At 49.6% G+C, this 19,771-nt stretch overlaps 1 protein-coding gene across 6 annotated transcripts in view; it reads left to right on the forward strand.

Moving 5' to 3' along the window:
• LOC118375293 (RNA-binding protein Musashi homolog 2-like) overlaps nucleotides 1-19,771 on the forward strand; it is a 432,377-nt gene that overhangs the window by 290,734 nt on the left and 121,872 nt on the right. For all 6 annotated transcript variants that reach the window (XM_052467847.1, XM_052467848.1, XM_052467849.1 and 3 more), the window contains exon 8: nucleotides 6,202-6,284. In XM_052467847.1, coding sequence (XP_052323807.1) covers nucleotides 6,202-6,284 — 83 coding nt within the window. The remainder of the gene's footprint in view (nucleotides 1-6,201; nucleotides 6,285-19,771) is intronic.

The following is a 19,771-nucleotide window of genomic DNA, read 5'->3' on the forward strand; positions in this document are numbered from 1 at the left end:
CTTACTTTAACTAGAGAGAAAGATAAACTATATATAGAGAGAGAAACTATATAGAGACTAGAGATAGAGAGAGGCTAGAGAGAGAGAAAAACTATATACACTGCTCAAAAAAATAAAGGGAACACTAAAATAACACATCCTAGATCTGAATGAATTAAATATTCTTAATAAATACTTTTTTCTTTACATAGTTGAATGTGCTGACAACAAAATCACACAAAAATTATCAATGGAAATCAAATTTATCAACCCATGGAGGTCTGGATTTGGAGTCACACTCAAAATTAAAGTGGAAAACCACACTACAGGCTGATCCAACTTTGATGTAATGTCCTTAAAACAAGTATGACCTCCCTACAACGCCTGGGCATGCTCCTGATGAGGTGGCGTGGTCTCCTGAGGGATCTCCTCCCAGACCTGGACTAAAGCATCCGCCAACTCCTGGACAGTCTGTGGTGCAACGTGGCGTTGGTGGATGGAGCAAGACATTATGTCCCAGATGTGCTCAATTGGATTCAGGTCTGGGGAACGGGCAGGCCAGTCCATAGCATCAATGCCTTCCTCTTGCAGGAACTGCTGACACTCTCCAGCCACATGAGGTCTAGCATTGTCTTGCATTAGGAGGAACCCAGGGCCAACAGCACCAGCATATGGTCTTTACAAGGGGTCTGAGGATCTAATCTCGGTACCTAATGGCAGTCAGGCTACCTCTGGCGAGCACATGGAGGGCTGTGCGGCCCCCCAAAGAAATGCCACTCCACACCATGACTGACCCACCGCCGAAATGCTGGAGGATGTTGCAGGCAGCAGAACGTTCTCCTCGGCGTCTCCAGCCTGTCACGTCTGTCACATGTGCTCAGTGTGAACCTGCTTTCATCTGTGAAGAGTACAGGGCACCAGTGGTGAATTTGCCAATCTTGGTGTTCTCTGGCAAATGCCAAACGTCCTGCATGGCTGTTGGGCTGTAAGCACAACCCCCCCATTGGACGTCAGGCCCCCTAATGGAGTCTGTTTCTGACCGTTTGAGCAGACACATGCACATTTGTGGCCTGCTGGAGGTCATTTTGGCAGGGCTCTGGCAGTGCTTTTCCTGCTCCTCCTTGCACAAACGCAGAGGTAGCGGTCCTGCTGCTGGGTTGTTGCCCTCCTATAGCCTCCTCCACGTCTTCTGATGTACTGGCCTGTCTCCTGGTAGCGCCTCCATGCTCTGGACACTACGCTGACAGACACAGCAAACCTTCTTGCCACAGCTCGGATTGATGTGCCATCCTGGATGAGCTGCACAACCTGAGCCACTTGTGTGGGTTGTAGACTCTGTCTCATGCTACCACTAGAGTGAAAGCACCGCCAGCATTCAAAAGTGACCAAAACATCAGCCAGGAAGCATAGGAACTGAGAAGTGGTCTGTGGTCACCACCTGCAGAACCACTCCTTTATTGGGGGTGTCTTGCTAATTGCCTATAATTTCCACTTGTTGTCTATTCCATTTGCACAACAGCATGTGAAATGTATTGTCAATCAGTGTTGCTTCCTAAGTGGACAGTTTGATTTCACAGAAGTGTGATTGACTTGGAGTTACATTGTGTTGTTTAAGTTTTTTTGAGAGTGTATATATAAAGAGAGAAACTATAGAGAGAGATTAAGAAACTATATATAGAGAGAGAAACTAGAGATGGAGAGAAACTAGAGAGAGAGAAACTAGAGAGAGAAACTAGAAAGAGAGAGAGAAACTAGAAAGAGAGAGAAAAACTAGAGAGCGAGAAACTAGAGAGAGAGAAACTAGAGCGGAACTAGAGGAGGATGAGATACTAGACAGAGGGAGAGATACTAGACAGAGGATGAGATACTAGACAGAGGACGAGAAACTAGACAGAGGATGAGATACTAGACAGAGGATGAGATACTAGACAGAGGATGAGAAACTAGACAGAGGATGAGATACTAGACAGAGGACGAGAAACTAGACAGAGGATGAGATACTAGACAGAGGATGAGATACTAGACAGAGGATGAGAAACTAGACAGAGGATGAGATACTAGACAGAGGATGAGAAACTAGACAGAGGATGAGAAACTAGACAGAGGATGAGATACTAGACAGAGGACGAGAAACTAGACAGAGGATGAGATACTAGACAGAGGATGAGATACTAGACAGAGGACGAGAAACTAGACAGAGGATGAGATACTAGACAGAGGATGAGATACTAGACAGAGGATGAGAAACTAGACAGAGGATGAGATACTAGACAGAGGATGAGAAACTAGACAGAGGGGGAGAAACTAGAGAGCGAGAAACAAGAGAGAGAGATAAACTAGAGCGGAACTAGAGGAGGATGAGATACTAGACAGAGGGAGAGATACTAGACAGAGGATGAGATACTAGACAGAGGGAGAGAAACTAGACAGAGGGAGAGAAACTAGACAGAGGATGAGATACTAGACAGAGGGAGAGATACTAGACAGAGGGAGAGAAACTAGACAGAGGATGAGATACTAGACAGAGGGAGAGAAACTAGACAGAGGGAGAGATACTAGACAGAGGATGAGATACTAGACAGAGGATGAGATACGAGACAGAGGGAGAGATACTAGACAGAGGATGAGATACTAGACAGAGGGAGAGATACTAGACAGAGGATGATATACTAGACAGAGGATGAGATACGAGACAGAGGGAGAGATACTAGACAGAGGATGAGATACTAGACAGAGGATGAGATACTAGACAGAGGGAGAGATACTAGACAGAGGGAGAGAAACGAGACAGAGGATGAGATACTAGACAGAGGATGAGATACTAGACAGAGGATGAGATACTAGACAGAGGGAGAGATACTAGACAGAGGGAGAGAAACGAGACAGAGGATGAGATACTAGACAGAGGATGAGATACTAGACAGAGGATGAGATACGAGACAGAGGGAGAGAAACTAGACAGAGGATGAGATACTAGACAGAGGATGAGATACGAGACAGAGGGAGAGATACTAGACAGAGGATGAGATACTAGACAGAGGATGAGATACTAGACAGAGGGAGAGATACTAGACAGAGGATGAGATACTAGACAGAGGATGAGATACTAGACGGAGGATGAGATACTAGACAGAGGGAGAGAAACTAGACAGAGGGAGAGAAACTAGACAGAGGATGAGATACTAGACAGAGGATGAGATACTAGACAGAGGATGAGATACTAGACAGAGGATGAGATACTAGACAGAGGATGAGATACTAGACAGAGGATGAGATACTAGACAGAGGATGAGATACTAGACAGAGGATGAGATACTAGACAGAGGATGAGATACTAGACAGAGGATGAGATACTAGACAGAGGGAGAGATACTAGACAGAGGGAGAGATACTAGACAGAGGGAGAGAAACTAGACAGAGGATGGGATACTAGACAGAGGGAGAGAAACTAGAGAGAGGATGAGATACTAGACAGAGGGAGAGATACTAGACAGAGGGAGAGATACTAGACAGAGGGAGAGAAACTAGACAGAGGATGAGATACTAGACAGAGGGAGAGATAATGAATGGGAAGAGGATGAAAGACTAATAAAAGCACAATATTTAAAACATTTGTTTTGAGTGTGTTCTGACTCTTATTGCTGTGTGATCTGTGATTCATTGATTTAATACTGTATGTTCCTGAGAGAGAGATTGATAGAGAGGGGCTTGAGAGTTGAGTTCTCTGTCTGACGTGTGCTGTGCATCACTCCAGGAAGTCCCCCTGGATCAGAACAGGAAGTCATGGAGAGAGGGCAGGTCATTGACTAATGAGCTTCACTTCCTACCTCACACCAGAGAGAGTGTAGGCGTCTTTGATCACTGAAACCTGCTTGATGATGTCTAATGCCTGTATAGATCCAACCTCATATGGGGGGTTGGGGGAGTGGATTATGTGTACATGTAACATGTGGGTATAGTTTGTGTGTGTTTGCGTGTGTGTGTGTACTGTATGTATGTGTACATGTAACATGCGGGTATAGTTTGTATGTGTTTGCGTGTGTGTGTGTACTGTATGTATGTGTACATGTAACATGCGGGCATAGTTTGTGTGTGTTTGCGTGTGTGTGTGTACTGTATGAATGTGTACATGTAACATGTGGGTATAGTTTGTGTGTGTTTGCGTGTGTGTGTGTACTGTATGTATGTGTACATGTAACATGCGGGCATAGTTTGTGTGTGTTTGCGTGTGTGTGTGTACTGTATGAATGTGTACATGTAACATGCGGGCATAGTTTGTGTGTGTTTGCGTGTGTGTGTGTACTGTATGTATGTGTACATGTAACATGCGGGTATAGTTTGTGTGTGTTTGTGTGTGTGTGTACTGTATGTATGTGTACATGTAACATGCGGGTATAGTTTGTGTGTGTTTGCGTGTGTGTGTGTACTGTATGTATGTGTACATGTAACATGCAGGTATAGTTTGTGTGTGTTTGCGTGTGTGTGTACTGTATGTATGTGTACATGTAACATGCGGGTATAGTTTGTGTGTGTGTTTGCGTGTGTGTGTGTACTGTATGTATGTGTACATGTAACATGCGGGCATAGTTTGTGTGTGTGTTTGCGTGTGTGTGTACTGTATGTATGTGTACATGTAACATGCGGGCATAGTTTGTGTGTGTGTTTGCGTGTGTGTGTGTACTGTATGTATGTGTACATGTAACATGCGGGTATAGTTTGTGTGTGTGTTTGCGTGTGTGTGTGTACTGTATGTATGTGTACATGTAACATGCGGGCATAGTTTGTGTGTGTGTTTGCGTGTGTGTGTACTGTATGTATGTGTACATGTAACATGCGGGCATAGTTTGTGTGTGTGTTTGCGTGTGTGTGTACTGTATGTATGTGTACATGTAACATGCGGGTATAGTTTGTGTGTGTGTTTGCGTGTGTGTGTACTGTATGTATGTGTGCATGTTTGTGAATTGAATGCCCTGCACTGTACTGTGTAATAACTCATTGTTAGTGTACTGCGGTGTGTGCAGAGGTGGGACAGGAGGGGTTGTCAGAACGTTTGCTCTCTCCGTGACCCTCTTATCGGCCCTCCCGCCTCTTTATCTGTCCATATCTGCTGGCGTGTGGAGAAGGGGGGTCCTGCCCGGCCACATGCTGGCTCTATGTCAAACCCTGTTGACCCCTTGACTCCCACAGGCTTATCTCCCACTCTCTTAAACCAAAGCCTTGTTTCAGCTTGTCACAGCAGGGCACAACTTCAGCTCTATTCCGCTCCGCCACTCCGCTCTGTGTGTTTGTTTTCCAGAGAGTGCTGATTAGTCATCAGGGCATGGAATGGAAGGCTTTCCTGCTGGGGGGCGGGGGCATTTTGGGGTGTCTATCCTTAGTATATGCCTTCATAATGTCCTCCCTTTATGTGGCATGTAGATAATCCAGTCCATTTTTGGCCCATGGGCCACTAGATTACCCTCTAAAATGAAGATTGCTTTATTGGTCATTACACACAAGGTCCAACTAAGGCAATGGCATCTGACATTTGATGCTAGCAATCCTGATGCCAGCTAAATTCCCATCAGATTTTTCACGTTGGACCCGGGATTCGAACTGGCAACCCTCCGGTTGCTGGCCTGCCTCAAACCGCTAGGCTACCTGCCTGACACTATTAGTTATGAATTAGATAATCAGGTCAAGCTTTGGCCCATGAGTTACTAGATAACCCTCTATTAATTATCAATCAATGCTTGTTGCTGATTTGCAAAGTTTGTATAATGTTCTATGTATCAATAATATGATATGGCCTGACATTACCATAAAACTAGAATGTGTTTTACAGTGAAATATCAATGAAGGAGCAGAGAATATCTGTAATGAAATTCACAGGCTAGGCCAGGGTCCATGAATTTCATTTAATGAGCTTTGTGGCAATTCCCTCCTCTTCTGTCTGTGAAGCAGGAATACAGTTATTCTAATAATGAGGACTGTATCATTTTTATTGCACATAGCTGTACAGCCGTTCCAGGTCTATAACTGCATCTTTATTAGGTTTATTTAGCTACATTTAGGGGACACATTTTCATATGTTGCCTGTCTTTCAAATAGAAGTTGTTCTATAAATCTTGACTATAACCAATGGTTTATTTTTGTCTCCCTTTTTCCTCCTTTTTCACTCCCCTCTTTCTCTCTCCATCCCCTCTTCCTGTCATTCTCTCTACCTCTCTGTCCTCCCTGCAGGTTTCGGCTTTGTAACTTTCGAGGTTGAGGACGTTGTGGAGAAAGTATGCGAGATCCACTTTCATGAAATCAATAATAAAATGGTGAGTGGCTCTCGCTTTTCAAAACGGCAAACGGTGCTGGCTGGATTAATATTTGATTTTCTCTTTAGCAGAGCGGTAACGACGGCAGGCATCTCACACACACACACACACACACACACACACACACACACACACACACACACACACACACACACACACACACACACACACACACACACACACACACACACACACACACACACACACACACACACACACACACACACAGGTTTTTAGGGCTATGGAGTCAGTGGTGTGCACTGTGCACTGATGACCACACACCATGAAATTGTGTGTGTGAGCCGTTGCTGGCAGAAGGGCAAAACAACCTGTCCCTACCTCACGCAAAATCAGGCTGGAACAGCTATCCATGTCTGAAAGCTGTTGGCATTATTGAAAAAACAACAACATTAAACCTATATGTCCAGGCTGTTTCAATGCCACACCTGATGCCAGACCTGGTGTTGATGTTTATTCTTAATCTTCAGTAGTGGCAGTGTGTTTCCAGTAGACTGGTCCTGGGTCAGGGTTAATGGCCAGTTGACCAGGTGGTGGTGGGGGGGATGCTATGAGCAGGCTGGCTGAGGCCCAGGACGGCAAGGCCATGGTGGGCAGAGAGGAGGAAAGTGGTGGTGGTGGTGATGCCTCAATGTATTGTTAGCCTGCACGAGTTGCTTTGTGACTCATGCAGTCTGCTGTGGTACAAACAGTGCAGTGGAACAGTGTAGGGGGAAAATATCAGACCCGGCATGGCTCCATATCCTGGCCTGCCGTGCACTGACAACTCTCCCTCCTTAGTCAACACTCCCACTACTACACTACTCTCCCTCCTTAGTCAACACTCCCACTACTACACTACTCTCCCTCCTTAGTCAACACTCCCACTACTACACTACTCTCCCTCCTTAGTCAACACTCCCACTACTACACTACTCTCCCTCCTTAGTCAACACTACCACTACTACACTACTCTCCCTCCTTAGTCAACACTCCCACTACTACACTACTCTCCCTCCTTAGTCAACACTACCACTACTACACTACTCTCCCTCCTTAGTCAACACTCCCACTACTACACTACTCTCCCTCCTTAGTCAACACTACCACTACTACACTACTCTCCCTCCTTAGTCAACACTACCACTACTACACTACTCTCCCTCCTTAGTCAACACTACCACTACTACACTACTCTCCCTCCTTAGTCAACACTACCACTACTACACTACTCTCCCTCCTTAGTCAACACTCCCACTACTACACTACTCTCCCTCCTTAGTCAACACTCCCACTACTACACTACTCTCCCTCCTTAGTCAACACTCCCACTACTACACTACTCTCCCTCCTTAGTCAACACTCCCACTACTACACTACTCTCCCTCCTTAGTCAACACTACCACTACTACACTACTCTCCCTCCTTAGTCAACACTACCACTACTACACTACTCTCCCTCCTTAGTCAACACTACCACTACTACACTACTCTCCCTCCTTAGTCAACACTACCACTACTACACTACTCTACCTCCTTAGTCAACACTACCACTACTACACTACTCTCCCTTCTTAGTCAACACTACCACTATTACACAACTCTCCCTTCTTAGTCAACACTACCACTACTACACTACTCTCCCGTCTTAGTCAACACTACCACTACTACACTACTCTCCCTCCTTAGTCAACACTCCCACTATTACACAACTCTCCCTCCTTAGTCAACACTACCACTATTACACTACTCTCCCTCCTTAGTCAACACTCCCACTACTACACTACTCTCCCTCCTTAGTCAACACTACCACTACTACACTACTCTCCCTTCTTAGTCAACACTACCACTACTACACTACTCTCCCTCCTTAGTCAACACTCCCACTATTACACAACTCTCCCTCCTTAGTCAACACTACCACTACTACACTACTCTCCCTCCTTAGTCAACACTCCCACTACTACACTACTCTCCCTTCTTAGTCAACACTACCACTACTACACTACTCTCCCGTCTTAGTCAACACTACCACTATTACACTACTCTCCCTTCTTAGTCAACACTACCACTACTACACTACTCTCCCTTCTTAGTCAACACTACCACTACTACACTACTCTCCCTCCTTAGTCAACACTACCACTACTACACTACTCTCCCTCCTTAGTCAACACTACCACTACTACACTACTCTCCCTCCTTAGTCAACACTACCACTACTACACTACTCTCCCTCCTTAGTCAACACTACCACTACTACACTACTCTCCCTCCTTAGTCAACACTACCACTACCACACTACTCTCCCTTCTTAGTCAACACTACCACTACTACACTACTCTCCCTCCTTAGTCAACACTACCACTACTACACTACTCTCCCTCCTTAGTCAACACTACCACTACTACACTACTCTCCCTCCTTAGTCAACAGTACCACTACTACACTACTCTCCCTCCTTAGTCAACACTACCACTATTACACTACTCTCCCTCCTTAGTCAACACTACCACTACTACACTACTCTCCCTCCTTAGTCAACACTACCACTATTACACAACTCTCCCTTCTTAGTCAACACTACCACTATTACACTACTCTCCCTCCTTAGTCAACACTACCACTATTACACTACTCTCCCTCCTTAGTCAACACTACCACTATTACACAACTCTCCCTCCTTAGTCAACACTACCACTACTACACTACTCTCCCTTCTTAGTCAACACTACCACTATTACACTACTCTACCTCCTTAGTCAACACTCCCACTACTACACTACTCTCCCTCCTTAGTCAACACTACCACTACTACACTACTCTCCCTTCTTAGTCAACACTACCACTATTACACAACTCTCCCTTCTTAGTCAACACTACCACTACTACACTACTCTCCCTCCTTAGTCAACACTCCCACTATTACACTACTCTCCCTTCTTAGTCAACACTACCACTATTACACTACTCTCCCATCTTAGTCAACACTACCACTACTACACTACTCTCCCTCCTTAGTCAACACTACCACTACTACACTACTCTCCCTCCTTAGTCAACACTACCACTACTACACTACTCTCCCTCCTTAGTCAACACTACCACTATTACACAACTCTCCCTTCTTAGTCAACACTACCACTACTACACTACTCTCCCTTCTTAGTCAACACTACCACTATTACACTACTCTACCTCCTTAGTCAACACTCCCACTATTACACTACTCTCCCTTCTTAGTCAACACTACCACTATTACACTACTCTCCCTCCTTAGTCAACACTACCACTATTACACAACTCTCCCTCCTCAGTCAACACTACCACTACTACACTACTCTCCCTCCTCAGTCAACACTACCACTACTACACTACTCTCCCGTCTTAGTCAACACTACCACTACTACACTACTCTCCCTCCTTAGTCAACACTACCACTACTACACTACTCTCCCTCCTTAGTCAACACTACCACTACTACACTACTCTCCCTTCTTAGTCAACACTACCACTACTACACTACTCTCCCTTCTTAGTCAACACTACCACTATTACACTACTCTCCCTCCTTAGTCAACACTACCACTACTACACTACTCTCCCTCCTTAGTCAACACTACCACTACTACACTACTCTCCCTCCTTAGTCAACACTACCACTACTACACTACTCTCCCTCCTTAGTCAACACTACCACTATTACACAACTCTCCCTCCTCAGTCAACTCTACCACTACTACACTACTCTCCCTCCTCAGTCAACACTACCACTACTACACTACTCTCCCGTCTTAGTCAACACTACCACTACTACACTACTCTCCCTCCTTAGTCAACACTACCACTACTACACTACTCTCCCTCCTTAGTCAACACTACCACTACTACACTACTCTCCCTTCTTAGTCAACACTACCACTACTACACTACTCTCCCTTCTTAGTCAACACTACCACTATTACACTACTCTCCCTCCTTAGTCAACACTACCACTACTACACTACTCTCCCTTCTTAGTCAACACTACCACTACTACACTACTCTCCCTTCTTAGTCAACACTACCACTATTACACTACTCTCCCTCCTTAGTCAACACTACCACTACTACACTACTCTCCCTTCTTAGTCAACACTACCACTACTACACTACTCTCCCTCCTCAGTCAACACTACCACTACTACACTACTCTCCCTTCTTAGTCAACACTACCACTACTACACTACTCTCCCTCCTTAGTCAACACTACCACTACTACACTACTCTCCCTTCTTAGTCAACACTACCACTACTACACTACTCTCCCTTCTTAGTCAACACTACCACTATTACACTACTCTCCCTCCTTAGTCAACACTACCACTACTACACTACTCTCCCTTCTTAGTCAACACTACCACTACCACTACTCTCCCTCCTCAGTCAACACTACCACTACTACACTACTCTCCCTTCTTAGTCACACTACCACTACCACTACTCTCCTTCTCAACACTACCACTCTACACTACTCTCCCTCCTTAGTCAACACTACCACTACTACACTACTCTCCCTCCTCAGTCAACACTACCACTACTACACTACTCTCCCTTCTTAGTCAACACTACCACTACTACACTACTCTCCCTCCTTAGTCAACACTACCACTACTACACTACTCTCCCTCCTCAGTCAACACTACCACTACTACACTACTCTCCCTTCTTAGTCAACACTACCACTACTACACTACTCTCCCTCCTTAGTCAACACTACCACTACCACACTACGCTCCGTCCACAAGCCTGCACTGGGCCTAACAGTTATGAATGCGACAACTGAGATTTTAAGACTTTATATAATACTCCTCATCCTCCTTAGTGCTTCACTCACACAGACATACATGGTGATGAAGTCAAAACTGCCACCTCTATGTCAATACTCATTCTTTTCTCGTCCATTAAACCTTAAACCCCCAGAGAGATGAGATGATTAGCTCATTCTTGTGATTCAGTCAGCAGGGCCAGGCAGGCTTCTACCCAGTGGATCACCCTACACACACAACTATACCACTGCCAGTTGTCCACTAGTCCCTCCCCCCACCACTGTAGCCATAAGTACACTTGTCTCTTCCTCCACCACCCACCAATGTAGCCAGTAGTCCACCAGTATCTTCCCCCACCACCCACCACTGTAGCCCGTAGTCCACTTGTCACTTCTCCCACCACCCACCACTGTAGCCAGTCATCCATTTGTCTCTTCCTCCAACACTGTAGCCAGTCATCCATTAGTCTCTTCCTCCAACACTGTAGCCAGTCATCCATTAGTCTCTTCCTCCAACACTGTAGCCAGTCATCCATTAGTCTCTTCCTCCACCACCCACCTCTGTAGCCAGTAGTCCACTAGTCTCTTCCCCCACAAACCACCTCTGTTGCCAGTAGTCCAGTCGTCTCTTCTCCCACCACCCACCTCTGTAGCCAGTAGTCCAGTAGTCTCTTCTCCCACCACCCACCTCTGTAGCCAGTAGTCCACTAGTCTCTTCCTCCACCACCCACCTCTGTAGCCTGTAGCCAGTAGTCCACTAGTCTCTTCTCCCACCACCCACCTCTGTAGCCAGTAGTCCACTAGTCTCTTCCTCCACCACCCAACTCTGTAGCCAGTAGTCCACTAGTCTCTTCTCCCACCACCCACCTCTGTAGCCAGTAGTCCACTAGTCTCTTCCTCCACCACCCACCTCTGTAGCCAGTAGTCCACTAGTCTCTTCTCCCACCACCCACCTCTGTAGCCAGTAGTCCACGAGTCTCTTCCCCCACCACCTACCTCTGTAGCCAGTAGTCCACTAGTCTCTTCCTCCACCTCTGTAGCCAGTAGTCCACTCGTCTCTTCTCCCACCACCTACCTCTGCAGCCAGTAGTCCACGAGTCTCTTCCCCCACCACCCACCTCTGTCGCCAGTAGTCCACTCGTCTCTTCCCCCACCACCCACCTCTGTAGCCAGTAGTCCACTAGTCTCTTCTCCCACCACCTACCTCTGTAGCCAGTAGTCCACTAGTCTCTTCTCCCACCACCTACCTCTGCAGCCAGTAGTCCACTAGTCTCTTCCCCCACCACCCACCTCTGTAGCCAGTAGTCCACTTGTCTCTTCCTCCACCTCTGTAGCCAGTAGTCCACTAGTCTCTTCTCCCACCACCTACCTCTGCAGCCAGTAGTCCACTAGTGTCTTCCTCCACCACCCACCTCTGCAGCCAGTAGTCCACTAGTCTCTTCCCCCACCTCTGTAGCCAGTAGTCCACTAGTCTTTTCCCCACCTCTGTAGCCAGTAGTCCACTAGTCTCTTCCCCCACCTCTGTAGCCAGTAGTCCACTAGTCTCTTCCCCCACCTCTGTAGCCAGTAGTCCACTAGTCTCTTCTCCCACCACCTACCTCTGCAGCCAGTAGTCCACTAGTCTCTTCCTCCACCACCCACCTCTGCAGCCAGTAGTCCACTAGTCACTTCCCCCACCACCCACCTCTGCAGCCAGTAGTCCACTAGTCTCTTCCCCCACCAACCACCTCTGTAGCCAGTAGTCCACTAGTCTCTTCCCCCACCACCCACCTCTGTAGCCAGTAGTCCGCTAGTCACTTCCCCCACCACCCACCTCTGTAGCCAGTAGTCCACTAGTCTCTTCCCCCACCACCCACCTCTGTAGCCAGTAGTCCAGTAGTCTCTTCTCCCACCACCCACCTCTGTAGCCAGTAGTCCACTAGTCTCTTCCTCCACCACCCACCTCTGTTGCCAGTAGTCCAGTAGTCTCTTCTCCCACCACCCACCTCTGTAGCCAGTAGTCCAGTAGTCTCTTCTCCCACCACCCACCTCTGTAGCCAGTAGTCCACTAGTCTCTTCCTCCACCACCCACCTCTGTAGCCTGTAGCCAGTAGTCCACTAGTCTCTTCTCCCACCACCCACCTCTGTAGCCAGTAGTCCACTAGTCTCTTCCTCCACCACCCACCTCTGTAGCCAGTAGTCCACTAGTCTCTTCACCCACCTCTGTAGCCAGTAGTCCACTAGTCTCTTCCTCCACCACCCACCTCTGTAGCCAGTAGTCCACTAGTCTCTTCTCCCACCACCCACCTCTGTAGCCAGTAGTCCACTAGTCTCTTCCTCCACCCCTGTAGCCAGTAGTCCACTAGTCTCTTCCTCCACCACCCACCTCTGTAGCCAGTAGTCCACTAGTCTCTTCTCCCACCACCCACCTCTGTAGCCAGTAGTCCACTAGTCTCTTCTCCCACCACCCACCTCTGTAGCCAGTACTCCACAAGTCTCTTCCCCACCACCGACCTCTGCAGCCAATAGTCCACGAGTCTCTTCTCCCACCACCCACCTCTGTAGCCAGTAGTCCACTAGTCTCTTCCTCCACCCCTGTAGCCAGTAGTCCAGTAGTCTCTTCTCCCACCACCCACCTCTGTAGCCAGTAGTCCACAAGTCTCTTCCCCCACCACCTACCTCTGTAGCCAGTAGTCCACTAGTCTCTTCCTCCACCTCTGTAGCCAGTAGTCCACTCGTCTCTTCCCCCACCACCCACCTCTGTAGCCAGTAGTCTACTCGTCTCTTCTCCCACCACCTACCTCTGCAGCCAGTAGTCCACGGGTCTCTTCCCCCACCACCCACCTCTGTAGCAAGTAGTCCACTCGTCTCTTCCCCCACCACCCACCTCTGTAGCCAGTAGTCCACTAGTCTCTTCTCCCACCACCTACCTCTGTAGCCAGTAGTCCACTAGTCTCTTCCCCCACCACCCACCTCTGTAGCCAGTAGTCCACGAGTCTCTTCCTCCACCTCTGTAGCCAGTAGTCCACTAGTCTCTTCTCCCACCACCTACCTCTGCAGCCAGTAGTCCACTAGTCTCTTCCCCCACCACCCACCTCTGCAGCCAGTAGTCCACTAGTCTCTTCTCCCACCACCTACCTCTGCAGCCAGTAGTCCACTAGTCTCTTCCCCCCACCCACCACCCACCTCTGCAGCCAGTAGTCCACTAGTCTCTTCCCCCACCACCCACCTCTGTAGCCAGTAGTCCACTTGTCTCTTCCTCCACCTCTGCAGCCAGTAGTCCACTAGTCTCTTCTCCCACCACCTACCTCTGCAGCCAGTAGTCCACTAGTCTCTTCCCCCACCACCCACCTCTGTAGCCAGTAGTCCACGAGTCTCTTCTCCCACCAACTACCTCTGCAGCCAGTAGTCCACTAGTCTCTTCCCCCACCACCCACCTCTGCAGCCAGTAGTCCACTAGTCTCTTCTCCCACCACCTACCTCTGCAGCCAGTAGTCCACTAGTCTCTTCCCCCACCACCCACCTCTGCAGCCAGTAGTCCACTAGTCTCTTCCCCACAAACCACCTCTGTTGCCAGTAGTCCAGTCGTCTCTTCTCCCACCACCCACCTCTGTAGCCAGTAGTCCAGTAGTCTCTTCTCCCACCACCCACCTCTGTAGCCAGTAGTCCACTAGTCTCTTCCTCCACCACCCACCTCTGTAGCCTGTAGCCAGTAGTCCACTAGTCTCTTCTCCCACCACCCACCTCTGTAGCCAGTAGTCCACTAGTCTCTTCCTCCACCACCCAACTCTGTAGCCAGTAGTCCACTAGTCTCTTCTCCCACCACCCACCTCTGTAGCCAGTAGTCCACTAGTCTCTTCCTCCACCACCCACCTCTGTAGCCAGTAGTCCACTAGTCTCTTCTCCCACCACCCACCTCTGTAGCCAGTAGTCCACGAGTCTCTTCCCCCACCACCTACCTCTGTAGCCAGTAGTCCACTAGTCTCTTCCTCCACCTCTGTAGCCAGTAGTCCACTCGTCTCTTCTCCCACCACCTACCTCTGCAGCCAGTAGTCCAGAGTCTCTTCCCCCACCACCCACCTCTGTCGCCAGTAGTCCACTCTCTCTTCCCCCACCACCCACCTCTGTAGCCAGTAGTCCACTAGTCTCTTCTCCCACCACCTACCTCTGTAGCCAGTAGTCCACTAGTCTCTTCTCCCACCACCTACCTCTGCAGCCAGTAGTCCACTAGTCTCTTCCCCCACCACCCACCTCTGTAGCCAGTAGTCCACTTGTCTCTTCCTCCACCTCTGTAGCCAGTAGTCCACTAGTCTCTTCTCCCACCACCTACCTCTGCAGCCAGTAGTCCACTAGTGTCTTCCTCCACCACCCACCTCTGCAGCCAGTAGTCCACTAGTCTCTTCCCCCACCTCTGTAGCCAGTAGTCCACTAGTCTTTTCCCCCACCTCTGTAGCCAGTAGTCCACTAGTCTCTTCCCCCACCTCTGTAGCCAGTAGTCCACTAGTCTCTTCCCCCACCTCTGTAGCCAGTAGTCCACTAGTCTCTTCTCCCACCACCTACCTCTGCAGCCAGTAGTCCACTAGTCTCTTCCTCCACCACCCACCTCTGCAGCCAGTAGTCCACTAGTCACTTCCCCCACCACCCACCTCTGCAGCCAGTAGTCCACTAGTCTCTTCCCCCACCAACCACCTCTGTAGCCAGTAGTCCACTAGTCTCTTCCCCCACCACCCACCTCTGTAGCCAGTAGTCCACTAGTCACTTCCCCCACCACCCACCTCTGTAGCCAGTAGTCCACTAGTCTCTTCCCCCACCACCCACCTCTGTAGCCAGTAGTCCAGTAGTCTCTTCTCCCACCACCCACCTCTGTAGCCAGTAGTCCACTAGTCTCTTCCTCCACCACCCACCTCTGTTGCCAGTAGTCCAGTAGTCTCTTCTCCCACCACCCACCTCTGTAGCCAGTAGTCCAGTAGTCTCTTCTCCCACCACCCACCTCTGTAGCCAGTAGTCCACTAGTCTCTTCCTCCACCACCCACCTCTGTAGCCTGTAGCCAGTAGTCCACTAGTCTCTTCTCCCACCACCCACCTCTGTAGCCAGTAGTCCACTAGTCTCTTCCTCCACCACCCACCTCTGTAGCCAGTAGTCCACTAGTCTCTTCACCCACCTCTGTAGCCAGTAGTCCACTAGTCTCTTCCTCCACCACCCACCTCTGTAGCCAGTAGTCCACTAGTCTCTTCTCCCACCACCCACCTCTGTAGCCAGTAGTCCACTAGTCTCTTCCTCCACCCCTGTAGCCAGTAGTCCACTAGTCTCTTCCTCCACCACCCACCTCTGTAGCCAGTAGTCCACTAGTCTCTTCTCCCACCACCCACCTCTGTAGCCAGTAGTCCACTAGTCTCTTCTCCCACCACCCACCTCTGTAGCCAGTACTCCACAAGTCTCTTCCCCCACCACCGACCTCTGCAGCCAATAGTCCACGAGTCTCTTCTCCCACCACCCACCTCTGTAGCCAGTAGTCCACTAGTCTCTTCCTCCACCCCTGTAGCCAGTAGTCCAGTAGTCTCTTCTCCCACCACCCACCTCTGTAGCCAGTAGTCCACAAGTCTCTTCCCCCACCACCTACCTCTGTAGCCAGTAGTCCACTAGTCTCTTCCTCCACCTCTGTAGCCAGTAGTCCACTCGTCTCTTCCCCCACCACCCACCTCTGTAGCCAGTAGTCTACTCGTCTCTTCTCCCACCACCTACCTCTGCAGCCAGTAGTCCACGGGTCTCTTCCCCCACCACCCACCTCTGTAGCAAGTAGTCCACTCTCTCCCCCACCACCCACCTCTGTAGCCAGTAGTCCACTAGTCTCTTCTCACACCACCTACCTCTGTAGCCAGTAGTCCACTAGTCTCTTCCCCCACCACCCACCTCTGTAGCCAGTAGTCCACGAGTCTCTTCCTCCACCTCTGTAGCCAGTAGTCCACTAGTCTCTTCTCCCACCACCTACCTCTGCAGCCAGTAGTCCACTAGTCTCTTCCCCACCACCCACCTCTGCAGCCAGTAGTCCACTAGTCTCTTCTCCCACCACCCACCTCTGTAGCCAGTAGTCCACTAGTCTCTTCCCCCACCACCCACCTCTGCAGCCAGTAGTCCACTAGTCTCTTCCCCCACCACCCACCTCTGTAGCCAGTAGTCCACTTGTCTCTTCCTCCACCTCTGCAGCCAGTAGTCCACTAGTCTCTTCTCCCACCACCTACCTCTGCAGCCAGTAGTCCACTAGTCTCTTCCCCCACCACCCACCTCTGTAGCCAGTAGTCCACTAGTCTCTTCCCCCACCACCTACCTCTGCAGCCAGTAGTCCACGAGTCTCTTCTCCCACCACCCACCTCTGTAGCCAGTAGTCCACTAGTCTCTTCCTCCACCCCTGTAGCCAGTAGTCTAGTAGTCTCTTCTCCCACCACCCACCTCTGTAGCCAGTAGTCCACTCGTCTCTTCCCCCACCACCCACCTCTGTAGCCAGTAGTCTACTCGTCTCTTCTCCCACCACCTACCTCTGCAGCCAGTAGTCCACGGGTCTCTTCCCCCACCACCCACCTCTGTAGCAAGTAGTCCACTCGTCTCTTCCCCCACCACCCACCTCTGTAGCCAGTAGTCCACTAGTCTCTTCTCCCACCACCTACCTCTGTAGCCAGTAGTCCACTAGTCTCTTCCCCCACCACCCACCTCTGTAGCCAGTAGTCCACTAGTCTCTTCTCCCACCACCTACCTCTGCAGCCAGTAGTCCACTAGTCTCTTCCCCCACCACCCACCTCTGCAGCCAGTAGTCCACTAGTCTCTTCCCCCACCACCCACCTCTGTAGCCAGTAGTCCACTTGTCTCTTCCTCCACCTCTGCAGCCAGTAGTCCACTAGTCTCTTCTCCCACCACCTACCTCTGCAGCCAGTAGTCCACTAGTCTCTTCCCCCACCACCCACCTCTGCAGCCAGTAGTCCACTAGTCTCTTCTCCCACCACCTACCTCTGCAGCCAGTAGTCCACTAGTCTCTTCTCCCACCACCCACCTCTGTAGCCAGTAGTCCACTAGTCTCTTCTCCCACCTCTGTAGCCAGTAGTCCACAAGTCTCTTCTCCCACCACCTACCTCTGTAGCCAGTAGTCCACTAGTCTCTTCCCCCACCACCCACCTCTGTAGCCAGTAGTCCACGAGTCTCTTCCTCCACCTCTGTAGCCAGTAGTCCACTAGTCTCTTCTCCCACCACCTACCTCTGCAGCCAGTAGTCCACTAGTCTCTTCCCCCACCACCCACCTCTGCAGACAGTAGTCCACTTGTCTCTTCCCCCACCACCTACCTCTGTAGCCAGTAGTCCACTAGTCTCTTCTCCCACCACCTACCTCTGCAGCCAGTAGTCCACTAGTCTCTTCTCCCACCACCTACTTCTGCAGCCAGTAGTCCACTAGTCTCTTCTCCCACCACCTACCTCTGCAGCCAGTAGTCCACTAGTCTCTTCTCCCACCACCCACCTCTGCAGACAGTAGTCCACTAGTCTCTTCTCCCACCACCTACCTCTGCAGCCAGTAGTCCACGGGTCTCTTCTCCCACCACCTACCTCTGCAGCCAGTAGTCCACTAGTCTCTTCCCCCACCACCCACCTCTGTAGCCAGTAGTCCACTTGTCTCTTCCTCCACCTCTGTAGCCAGTAGTCCACTAGTCTCTTCTCCCACCACCTACCTCTGCAGCCAGTAGTCCACGAGTCTCTTCTCCCACCACCTACCTCTGCAGCCAGTAGTCCACGAGTCTCTTCTCCCACCACCCACCTCTGTAGCCTGTAGTCCACGAGTCTCTTCCCCCACCACCCACCTCTGCAGACAGTAGTCCACGAGTCTCTTCTCCCACCACCCACCTCTGTAGCCTGTAGTCCACTTGTCTCTTCCTCCACCTCTGCATCCAGTAGTCCACTAGTCTCTTCCCCTACCACCCACCTCTGTAGCCAGTAGTCCACTTGTCTCTTCCTCCACCTCTGTAGCCAGTAGTCCACTAGTCTCTTCTCCCACCACCCACCTCTGTAGCCAGTAGTCCACTTGTCTCTTCCTCCACCACAGTAGCCAGTAGTCCACTAGTCTCTGATTTGATAAATGTTTAGTTAGTGCAAATCAAGTCTGACATTTTCAAGTGGATATTACAAATTTTAGAAGCATTTTTAAACCTTGAACAACATGGTGATGAAATGAAGATCCTACATATGTAGTTGTTCACTGACACCAAGTCTCAGCCCCCCAGACACACAGACAGATGATACCCACAGACAGACAAACAGACAGACACAGCATCCGCCCGATAGTGCATCAAATGCTCTCATTGTTCAGGGAACGCCGAGCTCCAAGCTGTGATTTCTTTATTTTGGCGATCTCTCTCTTCTCAGCCGAGCCCCACGTTGCCCATCGACAGGCTGCATTAAATTGTCCTACAGGGGAATTGCATGCATCGTTAGTATCCGTAGGGGAGATTAAATAAGAGAGGGATGAGGAAAAAGGGACATTTCCAACCCCGGCCTCCAACAGTATTACCAGCTCCTTTCTCCATAAAATGATACCTCTGTTTGTGGGGCTTCCTGGTTGCTGATTGGAGGAGCAGCTGGGAAATAAACGACAGAGAAGGTATGAAAAGAGAAATGAAGGGGAAGAATATTTTGTGTGTGAAAAAGGGGTGTTGGATGGAGTCCGGC

This window comes from Oncorhynchus keta, chromosome 18 (assembly GCF_023373465.1).
Source record: "Oncorhynchus keta strain PuntledgeMale-10-30-2019 chromosome 18, Oket_V2, whole genome shotgun sequence".
Lineage (NCBI taxonomy): Eukaryota > Metazoa > Chordata > Actinopteri > Salmoniformes > Salmonidae > Oncorhynchus > Oncorhynchus keta.